Below are 19,955 nucleotides of genomic sequence, written 5' to 3'. Positions count from 1 at the left end.
AGTCCTAGGGGATCCAATTCTGCTTCTTGCTTCCAAGGGCACTGTACCCACATAGTGCACAGACACAATAATTCTAATTTAGAATTATGTTTAATAGAGATTTTACTTGGATACCAGCATATACTTCAATTTTATTAAACTTCACATTGAATGATGAAGGTCTGTAGAAGTCTATTCTAAGAGAAATTTCATTATATCTCTTTATATAACAAATTCAGTACTTTTTATTTTGGTTACAATAGAAAATTTAGCAAAGTTTTTCATTTTTTGTTCTTTGGTTTGGTTGTTTGTTTATTTTGTTTTTTAGAGAAGAGGGTATCCAAAAGATCTATCAGAATACATATTTTTTAAATTTCTCTAATTTAAAAATTAAAAAGATGTCATTTATTCTCTACTACAATTATCAAATACCTAGCTGCATACTTCCTATAATTTGTACATAAGCCATAAGTTATAGAGAGGTGTGGAAGAAAGAAGTGATGAGAAAATTAAAATGGGATGCCTGTGGACAGTGGGAAGAGACAAGTCCTTGTCTAAGTCTTCTTCTTGTTGTTATTGTGGTGGTGGTGGTGGTGGTGGTGGTGGTGGTGGTGGTGGTGGTAGTGGTAATAGAAAACTGAAGAGATCCCACTTTCACACAGCTCAGAATACTGAGAAGCACAGCATCAATGGGCAAGCATCTGCCCAGAATCTGCTGGTACATCACCATAGGGTGGGACATATTATATGTGCAGAGCTCAGTATACATAGAGTCATACTCATTGTCATAGCATTAGTTCATTATTAACTAATTTGCAAGGGTTGATCAATACAAACTCTTCCCATATCAAGCTCCTTAACTCTGCACCTCTGCTGTCAGTTAAGAGCAAGACTTTAATCAAGGTTCTATAGCCCAAACGTGAAATGGCTTGAAATGGAGATGGAGTCAAAATCCAGACTTTACAGTTTTCTGCTGCTGTCTGCAGGTGACCTCAGCCACAGAGATCATCAAGGGCCACACAAGGCCTCCAGCGCCCCCTACTGGCCTGGTCTTCCTTCCGTAGAGCTCCTCTCCTAGAATGGCACATCTGAGTCTGTGTACATTTACACAAAAACTAGACATGAGCGTCTGTAAAAGTCACACTGGATTCGGAGTCCATGCTTTGTGCCACTAGCTATGCACTGGGTGGGCCAAGTGCAGACAATGTTCAGTGCAGAAAAGTAATGTGGACAGTGAAGTAATCAAGATGAGATTCACAATCAGGAGACAGGACACAGGGTTTCAGACATGTTTCAGGGTCTTTTGGCAGATCCAATGGTTGTCTGAAGAACAAGAATCTGAAAACACTTCTGTGTGTGAGACGATGGCACAGCTGTTTTCTTCATCCTTGCCAGTGATTCGTAGTCTGGAGAGCAAAGCATAACTGTTCCTAATGTTCAAGATTTTCTTACAATTATCACATGAGCCATCATTTTTCTTTAGAATTTCAAGAAATTTCTAGATTACATGATATTTATGTATAGTAAACATAGAGTGACAAACATTATAAACATATATGAACATTAAAGATACAATGGATAGAAGCCCCTATAATTTTGCATTGCACTGTCACTAGAGAAGAATTCTTCCAGCAAGAATCTTTATCGGGGTGTACAAAAAGAAGGTTTTGGAACTGGGAATGAAACCTACTCCATCTACTAGAAACATGCTGTGTGATTATGTGAAAGCATCTTCACTTTGCTGAGCTTGAGTTTCCAAAATATATAGGGTAGAAACAGCTAATGTTTAGGGGAGGTTTTGAGATATGCATGAATACATGTCACCACTTACACACAATGCTCAGTAACTGTATTCAACAGAGTAAACACAGTGGGTCTACAGAATTGGATGCAGAGAGGGTAAAAGCGTCAACTCATGTTGAACTGGGTCTGATTCTTCCTGTGTCATCCCAGAGGTTGGTGGGTCATTGCTTTATTGCAGAACTAGTCTCATACCCTGAGTTCCTGGAGACCCCTATATGTGTGAATGAGACCAGAAGACAAACACTAACACAGGCATCTTCTGGGTGATAGCAAAGAAGGGTGAGTTCAAGACTAGCCTGTCTCTAGTAGAGGATATAACATATCAGACAGTAGGCAGACCTCACTCACACCTGTGCCTTTGCCACTGTTCCCTTTTTTGTAGAGTTCCTTGGGGGCGATCAGCAAATTTGATGACACCCTAGTGTCTCCCTTTCTATTTTGTTTCTACCTGATGTGGATTCGAGGCTCACTGGCCCAAGTTCTTCTGGGCTATTCATGGTCTGGTCTCCACCTCCAGTCTTTCTGCAGGAGTGCCGAGATACAGGCATTCACTTCTGCGTCTGGCTTTTTATATGGGTTCTGTGGAATGAGCTGTGAGGCTTAGACAGCTAGAGCTTGTGTCTGGAGACATTGTCTCAGTGCAGTACAAACAAAAGCAGGCTTTGGCTGACTCTCTTTCTCCTGTAACATGATGGCCTCCAGATTTACCTGGTTGTTGGTGTTTGATCAGATCATCATTTTATCCGAGAGTAAAATCACACAGCAACTGAGTGTAATCCTCTGCTCTACATTAACTTTTTCACGTATGGTCATGATATTTTGAATTATGAATTAAGATAAATTTAGCATTATATATCATACACAATTAAGAAACACACACAAAACAAAATCAATATTCAGACAGATACCAACACACGCAAAAATATCAATCATAAGTTTATGAAATTTTCAAATGGCAGTTGTCTATTCTGATTCTGCCTAGAGAAGTTAATTTTGTGGCACACTAAGATTCAACTTTCTTCCACAATTAAAAAGAACTACATGAGAATTTTTGTGTATGATTGGGAGAGATGGTTTAGAGGTTAAGAATGCTTATTGCTCAGGGAAAGGACACAGATTCAATTTCCAGCTCCCACAAGACAGATCACAATCATCCGTAACTCCAGTTACAGGAAATCTGATATTTACTTATGACTTCCTTTCTACTATTAAGCTTCTAAAACACGATTGCCTCTATTTGCAGTTTTTCCTAGCTCCCCATCAATAATTTGCTCTACATTGAGAAATTTCTCTCCTCTGACCTCTGTGGGCTCCTGCATGTACATGGTACTCATACATACATGCCAGCACACACATAAAAAAAATTAAAGAAATTCTAAGTGTGGATATACTTAAAATATCTAAGTATTATACTTAGATATTTAAGTATTGATTTAAATACTTAAAAAAATCTAAGTATTTCAGATAGATATTTAAAAATATTTTATCTCTAACATGGATAAGTTAATCTATTTATCCTTTAAAATTCCATTGCAAATAAATACATACACAGACCCAGATACAAACTATTATAAAGGGTTGATGTCTACTTGTACATGAAAAAATTCAATAAATGGCTGACTTGTCTTTTCAGGCTATTCTGAACCTTTCAAGAATTTATAAACTAAATTAAAATTATAACACTTAATTTTTAGTAAAATGGATATAAGCTGAATTTTCAAATTAACTCATTTAAAACTTACTGGTCAGTATTTAAAATAGAGCCATTTGTCCACTTCCAGATCTTCTTCTCTTGTACATAATTTAGTCCAATAAAAAATAACTGTTCTTTTCCCCTTATAATGTTCTGTATGAATCTCTATAATCAAAACAGAGTGAAAGACTTAAACCACAACATGTTTAGGCATGATTTACTTTCTTCTATTAACCTTCTAAAACACGATTACCCCTTTTTGAAGTTCTTCCTAGCTGCCAATCAATAATTCTCTCTACATTGAACTCTTTATATATTCATATTTAAATTGATTCATCCAAGTTATTAATTCACAAACCCAATTAGTCTCTCAGATTAAGAACTCTTTAAAAGGCAAGCTTCCAGTTTTTCAGCATAGACAAATGGTTAGAGTCCAGAGATGTTGACATAGCTTAAAGAAAAGCCTTATGTTCTACTTAACAATATGGTTTAACAATTTACCAGTTCTTCTTTATTTTCAATGAGCAACAAAGTGGCATCTATCATAGAGCAGGCATCTCGACCTTCTGCCCAAGGTCTGGAAATTTGAGAAATAAATAAGCATTTGTTCCGGTGTGAATGCCAATTTCTCGGACACTCTAGTATGGCCGATCTTCCTAGAGAAGAGAGAAGAGATGTTTTATTTCTGCCCTGTTTCTGCTACATCATGATCAACTATACACAGTAGGTGCTTCATCAGTGCATGTGGGAACCTAACTACTGCTGTCATCTGTCAAGGAATCATAATTAATGATAAAGGATTCATTTTATATTTTGTTTCTATTAGTTATCTTCAAACAAAGTAACATGTTCAACATATTCATTAAATTGATCAGATATTCCACATTTTAACTTGATATCTGCCTATGAGTGTTCATGTACACCAGCACCAGCAGGCAGCAGGGCTTGACATAGATGTCAAGGTTATACAACCTCAATGCAGTTCTCAGCATCAATATTTACAAACTGTGTGACTCTCCATTAGTTCTTAACATTATGGCTGTTTTCTCAGACAAAACCATGGCAATATAGTGCTTTCATGGAAGGCTGTTGTGACCTCTAACTGAGATAACTCACATTTTCTGTTGTTACCTGTTATTCTCAGGAAATTCAAGCCGCACAATTACCTGTTAATTCAGTCCTGTTCTCTTGAGCAGCCGTGCTGCATTTTTCTATTGATGGTTTTTGCACTAGGAATCTCACTAAAACAAATAAGAAGAACACACAGAGAAGTTGAAATGGTGAAATGAATTGTAGAAAGTAAATATTCTATTTCTCACTTCAGGCAATGGGATTATTTCAACAAATCTGAACTATTGGACTGAGGATAAAATATCAGCAAACTAGATTAAGGGACAAATTCCAAGACAATATATATATATATATATATATATATATGCACACATATATATACATATACATTTACATATATACATATACATATATTTATATATATACACACATATATATACATATACATTTACATATATACATATACATATATTTATATATATACACACATATATACATATACATTTACATATATACACACATATATATACATATACATTTACATATATACATATATATACAGAGAAAGAGAGAGAGAGAGAGAGAGAGAGAGAGAGAGAGAGAGAGTGCACAGACCATGTGGATTGACAAGGCTCTGAGGTTGCATATGATTCTGATTGACAAGTCAACCTATGGGCATGGCTGAATCTCTCAGTTGTTCAGAGTCACACCTGAGCTTGCTCATCTGCAATTATAACAACCCCAAGTCAAGGTTTAGGAGGCATGTCAGAAGAATACACTAACATGGGAACTTTTGGGTTTCTTTGTTATTGTCATATTTTTGTAACAATGTGAATTTATCTTTTTATAGCTCAAGATACACATGTGCTATACATTGTAACAGTTTTCTAAAACATTAAGACGCATGGAATAAATGTGATGTTTCAGCAGAAAGCTCAGGATATTGTCCTGTAACAATTACATGGCATTGACCATACTCTAGGCTTAAGAAAGCCAAGTGCTATAAAAAGGACTAATGTTTATGTGGGAAAATTATGAAGGAAAAGCTTTGCCTCACTTACCTAACACACTGAGTCCAATCAGACTAAAGAGAAGAAGGATCAGCACAGTACAGCCAAGTTTCAGAGCCAGATGATGCCAATGTGGGCACCGACATGCATCTAAGAAGTGCAAAGAGTACACTTGTCAAGTTCACTTGAGAACTTCTGAGATAAAGATCAGAGGGGTTCATAACTACCATAAGTTCTCCCTTAACTACAACATTCCTAGTAGACTGACTGAGCCTGGAGTCAGTGTTATACTTCATTTTACACACACACACACACACACACACACACACACACAGTGAGAAAGAGAGAGAGAGAGAGAGAGAGAGAGAGAGAGAGATTTCTGTTTTAACTTAGCCCATGATATATATATATATATATATATATATATATATATATATATATATATATATATATAGTGGTTATAACTTTCACAATTTGATGTATGACAGTAAAAAAACATTTTTTCAGTTAAATGGAGAACTTTGTACCTTTTATCTAAAAAAAAATGCATTATGGTTTCTCTTTGGCATGAATGGGCTGTTAGTATCTCTACTTTTGCAAAATGGGTCCATAACTGACTAAGTGAGTGTTCCTGGAACACAGCACTGGGGACTGATGAGTGACATCTTAACCTAGATTCCATGATATCTCATCATTGCTATTCAAGGCAGTGTCCAGCTTAAAATATCAAATTACTTATCTCTACTATTTTATGGTTAGTTGTTTAAGCTCACTGTTGAATGCAAGTAATAGAAGTTACAGGCACAGAAATGGCAAATAAGGAGTACTGGGGTCTAATATGACATAAATTATATCTATAGAAGTTATGGAAGTACTATGATAGAACATTATGGGAGTCTCTGTGATCAGCACATCCAGCAGTGTATGATCTGCCAAAGGCAGTGGCAGTTAGGTTCAGCATGACTAAATAGCAGGTGTTGGTTCAAACTTCAGGAGTCTGACCCCAAATAGCATATTTTAGGCATTTTGAAGCACAACAATTTGGTAAAAACTTCTCTGGTGATAACTAACTCAATCACTTATACACAATATAACTGAAGACTTCCTTCTTTGTAAGTATATGTGATATCTTCTATAAAGATAAGTTTTATAGATTGAGACACTCACTTTACTTGTCTAGGAGATGCCTCAGTGCAGTCTCAGCCATATAGATACTGCAAGAGTTACCAGAGTATTAACCATGTCTAATTTCTCAGATTATTCATTTCTTCTTTAAAGGAAAAACACTTTGTGTTTAACATTCCTGTTTTATCCAGTGCTTATCTGTGAGCACAAGACCTTCAATGTCTCCTACATAACATTACATACACTATATCTACCACTCTGCACTGCCTAAATACCATGGTTGATATCTCTGACTTCTTTGGTAACTCTATCAACGATGGATTGTTTATGCTTATTAAACTGTAAAATGTACTACTTTTGAAATGTAGTCATTGATTATCATATATTTGTCTATTTAACTTTCTTCTAAACAATTAAAAATATGTGTTTCATATGGGAAACAATGATAGTTTCAATGTTTATAAAAATAATGACAAACATTAACTGGCTCTTCCATCTCTAATTTAATTAAATACCCCTTTTGCTCTCATTTAATCTCTAATGGTTCCATGTCTTACCAATTTATGAATGGTTTCTAGACTTATTTATTAGAACCAAGTATGGTACCATTTTAAGCAAAGATTCCTTACTGCTTTTTGTTTTGCTTTGTTCTATTTCTGAGATTGCCTTTTCTGTAGCTTAGTCTAAACCCAAACTCACTCTTAACTGATTAAGGATTGAGGATACCCTTGAACTCTTTATCTCCTTGTCTACTCTTCCTAAGAGTACTAGAGTTACAGCTGTGTCCCACCATACATGGCTATGGTTTCTTAATTTCTACAAATACAGATTATTCCTGGTTTTGATAGCTTCTTATTGCTTGTAAATATTTCCTGGTATAAATGATAGCATGCTTTGAGTTAATTGTTAAATTTTTAAACCAGATATGCTGAAAAACATTGTCTTTTATTTTTATAGTGTGGTCCAGAATTGCCTGTGTGTCCATTATCGTTGGTGCCCGAATCATATGATTGAACATGAAAACACTACAAGACTGTAGAGCAGTTTTGGGATGCTAACAAATAGTCATTAAGTGAGCTAAATTATTTTAAAATGTTCTTGAGGAAAACCAAAAGAAATTAAGTGAAGCAGAGAGCATAAAAATACTCCTAAGAGATAGGAGATACCTCCCCTTAGCCTTATGGTCTCTCCCTATCTGAAGACCCAGTTCACTGCTGACTAAGACTTTTCATATATAAATAAAAAAGTTGCAACTATCAAACACATACAGATTTCCCCATCATATTCTCTAGAGAAATACCTATAACAGCTATTTGTATGTCACCGAGATCATCTTAGTCACTGTGGTTAATCTGGAGATTAAAGCACACAGAGATGTGCATATAGGTCTTGTGCAAATGCCATATTTTATAGAAGTGATGATCTTATATGCAGCACTTCTGAAAGCAGTCTTTTGTGAACAGTGAACAAAGCTGTGTGGTCTGAGATGATATAAGACTGTCTTGGAAGAAAACAGTGCATGGGGTCTTAAGAAATAGGACCATGGATTGCCACTCCTGCTGTATAAGACATGCTGTGTTGCTGGACAAGGACACAAAAAGTGGACACATACATACACACACACAAACCTCCAAGGCTCCAAAGACACACTGAATATAAGCACAGTGTATTTACATCACCCTAAAATTTCTTCTGAACACTGGTGTGACACAGAGTGACTAAGTCCAGCTAATAAACACATTTCTATGCATTGTTTTACATTTCTCTATTTTCTCACTCTTTCCACCCTTGCAATTCTGTTTTGTAAAATATTATTTTCTTTATATAGTCACTATTTTTATGCCTTTTACTAAAGTTTAGTGTTCAGAACCATTATATTTCAAAATTATCACAATATAATGCAATATAATACAGCATAATACAATATTAGAGGCAATATGTTTAACCTTCATAAATGATAAATTTCTTCATCTGGAAAATACCTACATCATAAACTGTTAGGATTTATGAAACAACTCTTATAAATTTAAAAGCATGGCATCATCTACAAAGCACCATTCAATACATGGTAATGTTTCCTCATCTTCCTTTCTCATCCCAAGTGATGCTTTTTTGTAAAACTGAAAGCCTATTTTGGTGATTTTAGAAACCACTTTTCCTTCACAATAAATGTAAGGAACTGCATAGACATCCTGCCCTGTCTGTGCTGTTCTGGAAGAGATGAGACTTTGGAGAACAGCCATTGGTCACTGAAGAGACCAGGTGAGCTTTAGTTATGTGGAAGTAACTGCTTCAGGCCTTTCTTGGCATCCACGGAATGCTAAGTCATCTCCATTGTCCAGACATTTCAATGGCTCAAGGTGTTCTGAACCTTTGGAATGTCCTCCAAATCCCTTTCCACCTGCCACCATTCCTCCTGACTTGATCCTCACAACACATCAGGTGTTTGTGTTTCCCTATAACACCACCGGCCTGTTCTCCCTTTGCATTTGCAGGTCCAGCTTCCTAGAAGACTCATCTCTCAGATACTCATTCTTGAGCCCCTGCACCTTTCATGGCTGTACCCCAGCATCATCACTCAGAAAGCTTGCTCGGGTGACTCTGTCTGCTGCTGTCTCTATGTCAAAACATCTTTCCATTTAAATGTCTTCCTTGCTGTTATTCAACATCATGCAGTCTATGATTCAGGTGTTTAATGATTGCTCATATACACATTTATAGAAACCCTATAAGAAAAAGATGTTCACATTTGATTAAACCTAGATCTTAACATTTTGAGAAATACTGACACTGGGGAGGTTATAGCTGAATGAATGAATGGATGAATGGATGGATGAATGAATGAGCTCTGTATATATTTTATCCATTCTACTATCAAGAAAAGTTTTTGTCATTTGGTCACAAAGCAGGTCACTGTTCATGTTCCTCTTTCTGCATTTGTTTGTTTGTTTGTTTGTTTACTGAGAGAGTTAATCCCTATGCTATGAATATCCCACAGTTTGAACCATCTAGTTAATGGGCACAAGTTGGTTCAGTTCCTTCACTACTGGGTCACACACCTCGCTGGAATTATTCTACTAATTTTGTTCTTCAGATTCACATCCAAGCTGATGTCTGTAGGAAAATAATTACAATGAGAGTAGACAAATTTTCTAGTCTCTTGATTTGGGATCATGGACAGTAGTGTTGAGGAAATCACATTGTCTTTCTCAACCTGCATTTTCTTACTTCCATTTCTACACACCCCTCCCCTACTTTTGCTAAGCAGGAAGGAAACATGCTTCTTTCTATGAGACTGTCTCACTGGGATCCTCCTAGCAATGTAAAATCCTCTGCTTTCTCCTGACCCTGACCATGAAGATGAAGTTAACATAATGACTCTAAGATGTTTCCCTGATTTTACATTTTATAATTTAATAGCTCATAACCAAAATCCTTTAATTTTGATAATCACATTGTTTTCACAATATAGGAATAGTGTCAAATTGAAAATGGTGCAGTGTTATTAATATTAGTAAGTCCAATTGGGTCACAGGGTGCAATATTATCTCAGGACAATTTGATATTTTTCCTACCTCAGTTTATGGTCCCTTTTCATAATCCTCATGCCATGTTATCCTCTTGAATATTACCTCAGTCCTGCACTTTATTTCACTAAGTTTACTAAACTCTCTAGCAAAAAAAAGGGGGGGTTGATTTTCCCTAATGCTAAATGGTAGGGGTGCAACTGCAGGAGAGCTGAGCAGAGAGTCTGTCCTGTACCGGGATCTGGAATAGGAAAGCTATTACAGCAAATTTGCAGTGTCACTAATAACATTCTGCTGTTTATATTTGCAAAACATTATTTCTTCAGGGTTCTTTTAACTAAGGTTGAATAGAAGAAGCCATGTTCATGTTTCATAAAGATTACTTGAATAAAAAGAAACATGTAAGTGCTTTTTCTCTCTGAAGCTGTAGATATCTTCAGGCAAGCTGTCCTAAACTATCAACATCAACAGAACCACTGCTTAAAAGCAACAGGTTTCTAATTAATTAGTGTGTGTGTATGTGTGTGAGAGGGAGAGAGAGAGAGAGGCAGAGACAGAGAGACAGTGAATGTGTGTATTTGATATTACAGATGTGTGTCTGTGTGTGATTGCAGGTGTATGATAAATGTGTGTCTGTTTGTGACAGAGTATTGTTCGTATATGTGGCTACACATGTGTATGTGTGTGTGTGTATGTGTGTGTGTGCCTATATATGGGTATAAGTGTGTTTGTGACTGTAGGTATATGTCTATTTGTGGGTTATTGCAAGTATGGGATATAGGAGTGTGTGTGTCTGTATGTATGTCTGTCTGCATCTGTGAGACTGCACATGTGTGCATACTATAGTAGGTGTAGAGATCAGAGAACAGCTTCAAGAAGTGATTCTTTTTCCAGCAAAAGTACTAGAAATTGTCAATATTCTTACTTGCATTTCAATAAACTCTCTCCCCTACTTTTGTTCCAGTTGTCAGGTTTGTGCAGCAAGTACTTTTACCTAATGAGTCGTCTCACCATCCCACAGCAGTTGCTTCCAACTGTGAAATAACAGGGGACACTTATATCTCACATACATGTGAAGTCCAAAAGACTAAATAAAGCCACTTACCTGGGGAGAGAGATGGGAATGGTGCTTGCTCATACCCTGGAGACCTAAATGTCTTTACGTTGTCATAGACTCTTGATGTGTCCATTGCAGACAGGTGATGGGAACTGTGAACAGTGACAAATTCTAAGTTCTGAGAAGCAAAATTAACAAAAGGAAGTCCGCTGTGGACACTCTGCTGTCTGTGTCCACACCCGCCCACGTTTGCAGCTGAGGGTTTCTCTGAAATTATTGAACTTGGTTTCCGTTATGCCCACAGAGTTTAAGTAATTTTATATTTGAAGCAGAAGATGCAACACATGATCTACTCTGGGTGGTTTTATTTCCTTCTTCTTTAACAATCTGCTTTGAGTTACTCTTTCAAGGCCCAGAGTAATCAAAGCACTCAATCTTAAATTAAATTTTTAAAGTCCTGTCCCACCACACTCCTAGAAATCATTCTCTGCCTTGTTGTGAAAATAAAACTATGAGAAAATCCCTGGTGCTAATTTACAGGAATGGAAGCTCTAAAATCCTCCTGAAACATCCAAGTCACAAAAGAAACTGTGATATGTGGACATAACATGAATGTGGTTTTAAAACAAAACAAAAACAAAAAAACAAAAAAACCTGACTGACACAATAGGAAAAGCAATGAGGAGGGAGCCACATGTGCCTCTCAGCATTGTCCTGAAGGTCCACACAGATGTGGCAATGTTCACCTTGAGTTAAGAACGTCATCTCTCAGAGCTATGAAGAGTGAATGAGGGTGTTAACTTCTCCAAGGATTTTCAGGCCTACAGCCTTAAAGCAAGGACTACAAATGACCCCAAGTGAGATATTCTCATATCACAAGTGAAAAAGAAGACGAAAAGCAAGGCTTTCCTTAAAGACAGTTACTGTGGGCAGAGTGGAATCGTACCAGGTATTCCTACAGACATGGTAATGGCAGCAGTCTGCTGGCTGGGAGTTCTAGGAGACAGGGTGTGAGTACAGACGTCATTGGGCTCACACTCATTTCCCATGACCAAGATGATTACGAAGTGATGTGAAACCCGTCTGAGAGTCTCACAGATCACTTAAGATGCAGTGAAATGTCCTCAGCTGTCACTGTGTGATGACAGTCATTTTGCTCAATACCAGGCACAGGGCTCTGCCTTATGCTTCATCTAAACTGAAGATTTGAGTAAATGTGCAAGATTTTTCTGAGGTGAAAGTTCTGAAGCCATCTGTGGCTATGAGAAATTCACAGTAGCTCTGCTCAGGATAGGAGACTGAGGTAATATGGTTTCTGGTATACATGCTTACAAACACCTCTGTGCTTGCTACAAAGTGTGAACTAACTGGGACAGAAACAACCACAGATAAGTATCATTTGTCCATGTGAGTGTGAAGCAAACTGGCCACTTGCTGGTTACAGAATATCAGGAGTATTACCAGCTACTGCACAGTAATGTAGCCATTGTTACCCAGATAAAAAGAAAATCATCCTGAGGATGCATTCCACTCCTGGAGAACTTAGTTGTGCTAATGAGCTAATTATGCCCTTTGATTGCTTGACTCTCAGAAATATATATTTTTTTCAGAAATATATATATATATAAATATATATATATTTCTCAGTGTGTCTGTGTGTCTGTGTGTATACATGCATATGTATACATACATATATATATATACATATATATATATATATGTATATATATATTCGGAATTTCTTGTCACAATAAAACATATGGGAGGCAGGCAGATAGACAGAGCATGGGTGAAAGAGATTGCAATGTAATGTTACATACAAATTAGGAGATGTTAAATCAGAGTAAAGTGGTGAGTGATTGTAACTTATCCAGGGTTTTAGAGTTTCGCCATAGTAAAAGTTATAGTTAGCATCTCAAGAAGAAATATCTAGAAATAACTAGAAACCTCTTTTTGTATCAAACCCTTCCAGATTAATAATGGAAGTTAAGATGTACAAAAATAGAGTAAACATAAGCAATAGTACTCTTAAATGTGAAAAGGAACGTGATAAAGGAATAATTTTTTTGCAAGAAGTTGAAAATATGAGTCAGAAAGTGACAGACATGAGTTAAGAACATATCCTTCAGCCTCAAAATACAAGCACTGGGTATCATGAGCAGAACAGCTCACCAGAAAGCTACAAGAGCTCCTTGCTCCGCAGGGGCACTGCTTGAGACATTAGCACACACACTAGAGCAGCTCTGTGGGAAGTTCAGATACTAGATAGGAGGCTGTACCTCATCCCATTTAAAACTGAGGAGATAAATTACAGAGAAGGCAACTGAGGCCACTCCCATGATTCATTCTGTAGGGGATCTGGGTAGAACCCTCCCACCCTGTTGAGAGCCAGACCTACCCAAGGCTTTCTCAGAAGCATGAAAGAAAGGGCAACACTTAACTCTGAGTCCAGTAGAGCTGGAAAAGGGAAAGCAAAAGGTGCTCATACCCCATGACTGAACAAGAGAACAGGGAGCTTCCTGCAAGATGAAAGAAGGAAGCAAACCGTGCTAGAAGGCAGATCTCACTGGTTTTCCCAGTAACTGAACATCACATGGTTGCTAATGGTGTGATCATGATTGTGATGAGATAGTATAGTTTCCTATAGAAATGATAGAACTGAGACATTTTAAAGAGACTGTGATTTCCAATGGAACTCATTCACCTTCTGTAAAATATCTTAAGTAACTGGACTACCCAAAATAGAAGAATGGAAGGGTCTGGTAACAGCTGTGCTAGAGGCCAGTCAACAGTTACAATGCTTATCCTGGTGGAAGAAGGAATATTGAACAGTGAAATAGGGCACATAGAATGAATATTGTCAAAGATAATTTGCTTGGTGAAGGGTGGTACTCTGATTTACAAGAAAAGATTTGATTTGATGATGCTGTTATAGAACAATGTTGCTTAGTGGCTTTACGGGCTTCGGATAAAGTTGAAGAGCCTAGGAAAAGGCCCACCTTATTTATGAAGATTGTACAATCTTGTGGAGAAGGAAGCCTTCATAGATTTTTTTTTTGCAAAGACTGGTTTCAGCTGTAAATAAAAGTCATATTATACCCTGATGCAAGACAGATGTTGATAGAGACCCTTGTGTTTCAGAAAGTGAATACCAAATGTAAAAGAATTATTAGACCATTAAAGGTGCAAGCAGTGCCAATAGACAAGTGGATAAGGTTCTCAATATCGGTTCTCCAGTGTATCATGCTAGTATCATAGGACAAGCTATTGCTAAGTGTCTCTAATATCAAAATGTCCAGTGTTTCAATTGAGGAAAATTCAGTCATTGCCAAAAAAAAAAAAATGGCCATGCTGCTAAAAGCCTCAGAGATCAAAATGTCCAGTGAATTAACTGTGAGAAATATGGTACCTTCCATGAGAGAAGTATACAAGCCATCTCTTACAAGAATGTTTTTTTCTTTTTTTTAATTTGTATTTTTATAAAAGCTCTTAAATTATAACAAAAAACACAAATACAGAAAGCAAAATGAATATCTACTTTGTGTTTTAAAAGGGAACACATTTAGAAAACCACCCAGAACTTGTCAGCTCTCCCACAGCTTTCTGTGTACCTCATCTCAGTCATAACTGCTTCGTTTTCCAAGACATTGTTTTCATTTTTCTGGTGATCTGTTTTTTTTTCTTTTTTTATTAGATATATTCTTTATTTACATTTCAAATGATTTCCCCTTTTCTGGTTCAGCCCCCCCCCAAAGTTCCATAAGTTATCTCCCCTCCCCTTCTTCCCCCAAGAATGGGTTTTTGAAAAGAATGCTTTTGGCTCCCCAGGGCTTGTGGATATTGTGGCAAGGAATACCATTGGACTAAGGATTGTAGGTCTAAGAGATATATCCAAGGAAGCTTCTTGACATCTGGAAATGAAATGTACCTGGAAGCTCAAGGCCCCACAGTGAAAGTATGAGAACAGCTGAGAGAGACCAGGTAATAGAAAAAAACCTTAGCCACTGATCTGAAAAAGCATTTAATTCATTGAAAATGTCTGTTTATGATTTCTTGCTAAATACAGTACACCTGATGGCTTAAAATACAAAGGGAGGACTGTAGTGAGAATTGTATTTTCTTTAAAAGCATGGAAATGTTATATGATTATGTTTTTGTTTTAATCCCAGGTGTGGGATATGAGGCTGCTTCAGACTGTCCATGGCAGCTGACTATGATTTTGCCTCATGCTCTAGCAGGGATGTGGTATTATCAGCTAAAGACAGTTTACATTTGGAATTTTAAGGAGTCTTAAAAAGGTATAAGATGCCAGAGCCACAAGAGATGAGAACTATACTGCTCCCTCTGCTCCTGCTGATGTTGCTAGATTGCTGGTTGCTGGTTGAAGATATTCTGATGACAAGGATCAAACTCACCCCAAGGAACTTGATACACCTGATCAGAAGGAAGTAGTCTAACAATATCAATGCTCCCTTTCCCCTCTAGCCTTTTATCTCTCCTAAGTAGTGTTGGAAAATTATATTAGTGGCATTTTAAAATAAGCATGTTACACTTTTCTCTTACCCAGCTAGCTCTTGAATAGTTAGGACTGGACTATTTTTTTTAATCAAGCTTTAAGTATCTTGATAATCTGTTGAATAGTAACTGAGCAGTTATTATTCTACTTTACTGTTCAATGTTAATCTGGCTTCCTCCAGTCAAACTCTGCTTCAGATACGTTTCTAATGCTCTCTCATGGATTTTTTTCCACCATTTTTTTTCTAAATTCTTTGTTTGCATTCCAACCACTTTCTCCTTTCCCAGTTCCCCCCTCCCCATATATTCCATAAGCCTTCTCTCCATCCATTCTCCAATCACCTCCCTCCTTTTTCTCTGTCCTGATACTCCCCTACAATGCTGGATCAGGCCTTTCCAGGATCAGGGCCCTGTCCTTACTTCTTCATGGGAGTCATTTGATATGCTACTTGTGTCTTGGGTATTCAGAACTTCTGGGCTAGTTAATATCCACTTATCACTGATTGCATTCCATGTATATTCTTTTGTGGTTGGGTTACCTCACTTAGGATGATATTTTCCAGTTCCAACCATTTGCCTACAAATTTCATGAATTCATTGTTTTTAATTGCTGAGTAGTATTCTGTTGTGTAAATATACCACATTTTCTGTATCCATTCTTCCACTGAGGGACATCTGGGGTCTTTCCAGCTTCTGTCTATTATAAATAAGGCTGCTATGAACATAGTCCTTATTGCATGTGTCCTTATTGCATGCCGGGGAATCCTCTGGATATATGCCTAGGAGAGGTATAGCAGGGTCCTCCAGTAGTGTCATGTTCAGTTTTCTGAGGAACCGCCAGACTGATTTCCAGAGTGGTTGCACCATCTTGCAATCCCACCAGCAGTGGAGGAGTGTTCCTCTTTCTCCACATCCTTGCCAACGCCTGTTGTCTCCTGAGTTTTTAACCTTAGCCATTCTGACTGGTGTGAGGTGAAATCTCAGGGTTGTTTTGATTTGCATTTCCCTAATGACTAATGATGTTGAGCATTTCTTTAGGTGCTTCTCAGCCATCCAAATTTCTTCAGGTGAAAATTCTTTGTTTAGATCTGCACCCCATTTTTAATAGGGTTGATTGGTCTCCTGGGGTCTAACTTCTTGAGTTCTTTGTATATATTGGATATTAGCCCTCTATCAGATGTAGGGTTGGCGAGGATCTTTTCCCAGTTTGTTGGTTGCTGTTTTGTCCCTTTGACAGGACAAAATGGTTATAAAATCAACTGGTTATAAAATCAACTCAAGCAAATCAGTAGCCTTCCTATACTCAGGATAAACAGGCTGAGAAATAAGTTAGGGAAATGACACCCTTCACAATAGCCACAAAAAATATAAAGTATCTTGGTGTGATTCTTACCAAACAAATAAAAGATCTGTATGAGAAGAACTTCAGGTCTCTGAAGAAGGAAATCGAAGAAGACCTCAGAAAATGGAAAAATCTTCCATGCTTTTGGATTGGCAGGATTAATATAGTTAAAATGGCCATCTTGCCAAAAGCAATATACAGATTCAATGCAATCCTCATCAAAATCCCAACTTAGTTCTTCTTAGAGTTAGAAAAAGCAATTCTCAAATTCATCTGGAATAACAAAAAAACCCAGGATAGCTAAAACTATTCTCAACAGTAAAAGAGCTTCTGGGGGGAATCAATATCCCAGACCTCAAGCAATACTACAGAGCAATAGTGTTAAAAACTGCATGGTATTGGCACAGCAACAGGCAAGTGGACCAATGGAATAGAATTGAAGACCCAGAAATGAACCCACACACCTATGGTCACTTGATCTTTGACAAAGGAGCTGAAACCATCCAGTGGAAAAAAGATAGCCTTTGCAACAAATGGTGCTGGTTCAACTGGAGGTAAGAATGCAGAAGAATGCGAATTGATCCATTCTTATCTCTTTGTACTAAGCTCAACTCCAAGTGGATCAAGGACCTCCACATAAAACCAGATACACTGAAACTAATAGAAAAGAAACTAGGGGAAACCCTTGAGGACATGGGCACAGGGGAAAAGTTCCTGAACAGAACACCAATAGCTTATGCTTTAAGATCAAGAACTGACAAATGGGATCTCATAAAATTACAAAGTTTCTGTAAAGCAAAGGACACTGTCTCATGGATTCTCTCTGTGACTAATCGTCTACTTCCTTTCACTACTGCTCCCTCCCCTGGCTAGCAAGAAGTACCCACCCTATTCTCTCTCCCCTCAGTCATTGTTGAACTCTCTTTATTGACACATCAGGAAACAGTTGGGGAGCTGATATTATTTACACAAGATTAAGACAGTGGATTCTCTGAATAAGGACTCAGATATAGGGGAGACAGAAGTCAGCATTTAAATCACACAGTGCACAATAACATTATGTCTACCAGGTTGGAAGGGGTAAGCGTGGTGTAGAGATGTAGGAGAGAGACTATAAATAGTCAAAATAAAAATAAAAAGTTGGGCTACAGGCCTGTCTGGAGCCAGGATCAAGACATCAAAGGACTTGTGGTTCCTGGGAATTTGTCTTTTTCATATAAAATACTAGGCTTACCAACACCAAGGTCACTGTATACTTGGTCTGTCATGCTCTTTATTTATTCTTCTTATTTCCTTTGTGCATGCATCACTGATTGATTAGATTATGGTGGACTTCATCCTGTTTCATGATCGCTTTCTTCCAATCTGTCACATTTCTCCCCTAGAAAGAGTGTATGAGGTGTTGTATTTATTAATAAGCTTGCTTGGCATAAGACATGGCTACTGCAAGACCACCCAAGCTCACCTGTTCTTTTTTATCTCTGACTCCACAGGCCTTTCTGCTCAGGACCATTGTCACTGAAGAATGATACTGCAGGATTACCACAGAGTGGCTAATTTTCAATGAAGCAAAACAACGTGTATAAATGTAATGTTCTGGTTTGCTTGCAGACACCTGCCAACTGTTTCTGTCTTGTTATATGTGGATTACCTATGGGCATATCCCATGTTCAGAGCCCAAAATAATCACAGTCACAGTTCACAGACAGACAATAGAGAGAGGGAGGCAAGATAATATGTTTCAGAAATAAAATAAGCTCAATCTAAGGAAAAAAAATCCTTCAAATGAAGAGCCCATGTGAATGAAGCCTTAGAGAAAAGACTGGTTTTTCAGATGCCTAAATCATACGGAAAAAAATCAATTTATGCTGATACACAGAAACACCAAAAAAAGGTGCAACCAAAGAAAGAAAAGAAATATTTCTTAAATTAAAGCATCACAGATACATAAGATGCTTGGGTAATAATTTTATTTCTTTCTTATTGTGGGGATATATCTATGATGTGTGTGTGCATTTAAGTATGTGTGTTCACACATGTGTGTAGGTAGACAACAGTGGTGCATATGTGTACTTGTAGAGGCAAGGATTTGATATCAGTTGTCTTCTTTGATCATGCTCTACTTTATTTACTGAGGCAGGATCTCTTAATGAACCCAGAGATCATTGATTCAATTAGTCTAGTTAGCCAGCTGCTCCAGGGGTCCTCCCAAGTAAAAGGCTTGTAGGTAGGCTACCATACCTACCAGGTCTTTACCCAGGTTCTGGAAGTCTGAAGTCTGATCTTACTGCTCACATAGCAAGTGACTGGCCATCTCTATTCCCTTCACAAAGAAGTTTTAAAACTTGTCATAAAGATGCTCATAAACACCATAGAGAACGACTATAGGAATGCAGTGGATACATTGTACCAATGAAGATGTAGAAATTGTAAATAATACCAAAACATAATTTCTGGAATAAAAAAATGTAGTGACTAAACTAAAAAATGTTAATTTTAAAGAGAGATGTGAATAAGGGTTGGGGGATAAAAAGAGGTAGAAAGTGGGTTAACCAAAACTAAATGTATGCAAAAGCCTTATGGAAAACCAATTGTTTGCAAGCTAATTTAAAATTGGTATTTTTTAAATTAGTTTGAATTAACTTAACCTGCATGGGTAGACAACGCTACTCCCAGAAGACATGGGCTATTAAATCAGTATCTCATTTCCAGAATTGAGATATAAGAAACATGTAAAGCATACCAAGAAGTCTCCAAAACTACACATGCTCTCTCCATTGGTCCTGATTGATTGTCTACCATTACAATATGGCAAGCCCCTATTGATGAAAAT

General features: G+C 37.3%; 2 protein-coding genes across 9 annotated transcripts in view; both read right to left on the bottom strand.

The window, feature by feature from the left end:
- The window catches only part of LOC127679263 (C-type lectin domain family 2 member G-like), a 470,764-nt gene that overhangs the window by 60,797 nt on the left and 390,012 nt on the right, over window positions 1–19,955 (bottom strand). The window lies entirely within an intron of this gene.
- LOC127679262 (killer cell lectin-like receptor subfamily B member 1F) lies at window positions 72–11,551 on the bottom strand. Of its 4 annotated transcripts, none has more exons than XM_052174978.1 (6): window positions 11,314–11,551; window positions 5,608–5,706; window positions 4,642–4,716; window positions 3,977–4,131; window positions 3,525–3,640; window positions 72–1,409 (listed from the first exon to the last, which is right to left on the bottom strand). In XM_052174978.1, the coding sequence occupies exons 1-6, from the start codon at window positions 11,396–11,398 to the stop codon at window positions 1,262–1,264; spliced, it is 678 nt and encodes a 225-aa protein (XP_052030938.1). In that variant the 5' UTR covers window positions 11,399–11,551; the 3' UTR covers window positions 72–1,261. The 4 variants fall into 4 exon arrangements, with proteins under 4 accessions (XP_052030938.1, XP_052030940.1, XP_052030941.1 ...); XM_052174980.1 differs by having other exon boundaries at window positions 72–1,403; XM_052174981.1 differs by having other exon boundaries at window positions 72–1,385.

The sequence above is a fragment of the Apodemus sylvaticus genome, chromosome 2 (assembly GCF_947179515.1).
Source record: "Apodemus sylvaticus chromosome 2, mApoSyl1.1, whole genome shotgun sequence".
Classification (NCBI taxonomy): Eukaryota; Metazoa; Chordata; class Mammalia; order Rodentia; family Muridae; genus Apodemus; species Apodemus sylvaticus.
The sequence above is the reverse complement of the archived record's forward strand: the minus strand, read 5'-3'. Positions and strand labels throughout refer to the sequence as shown.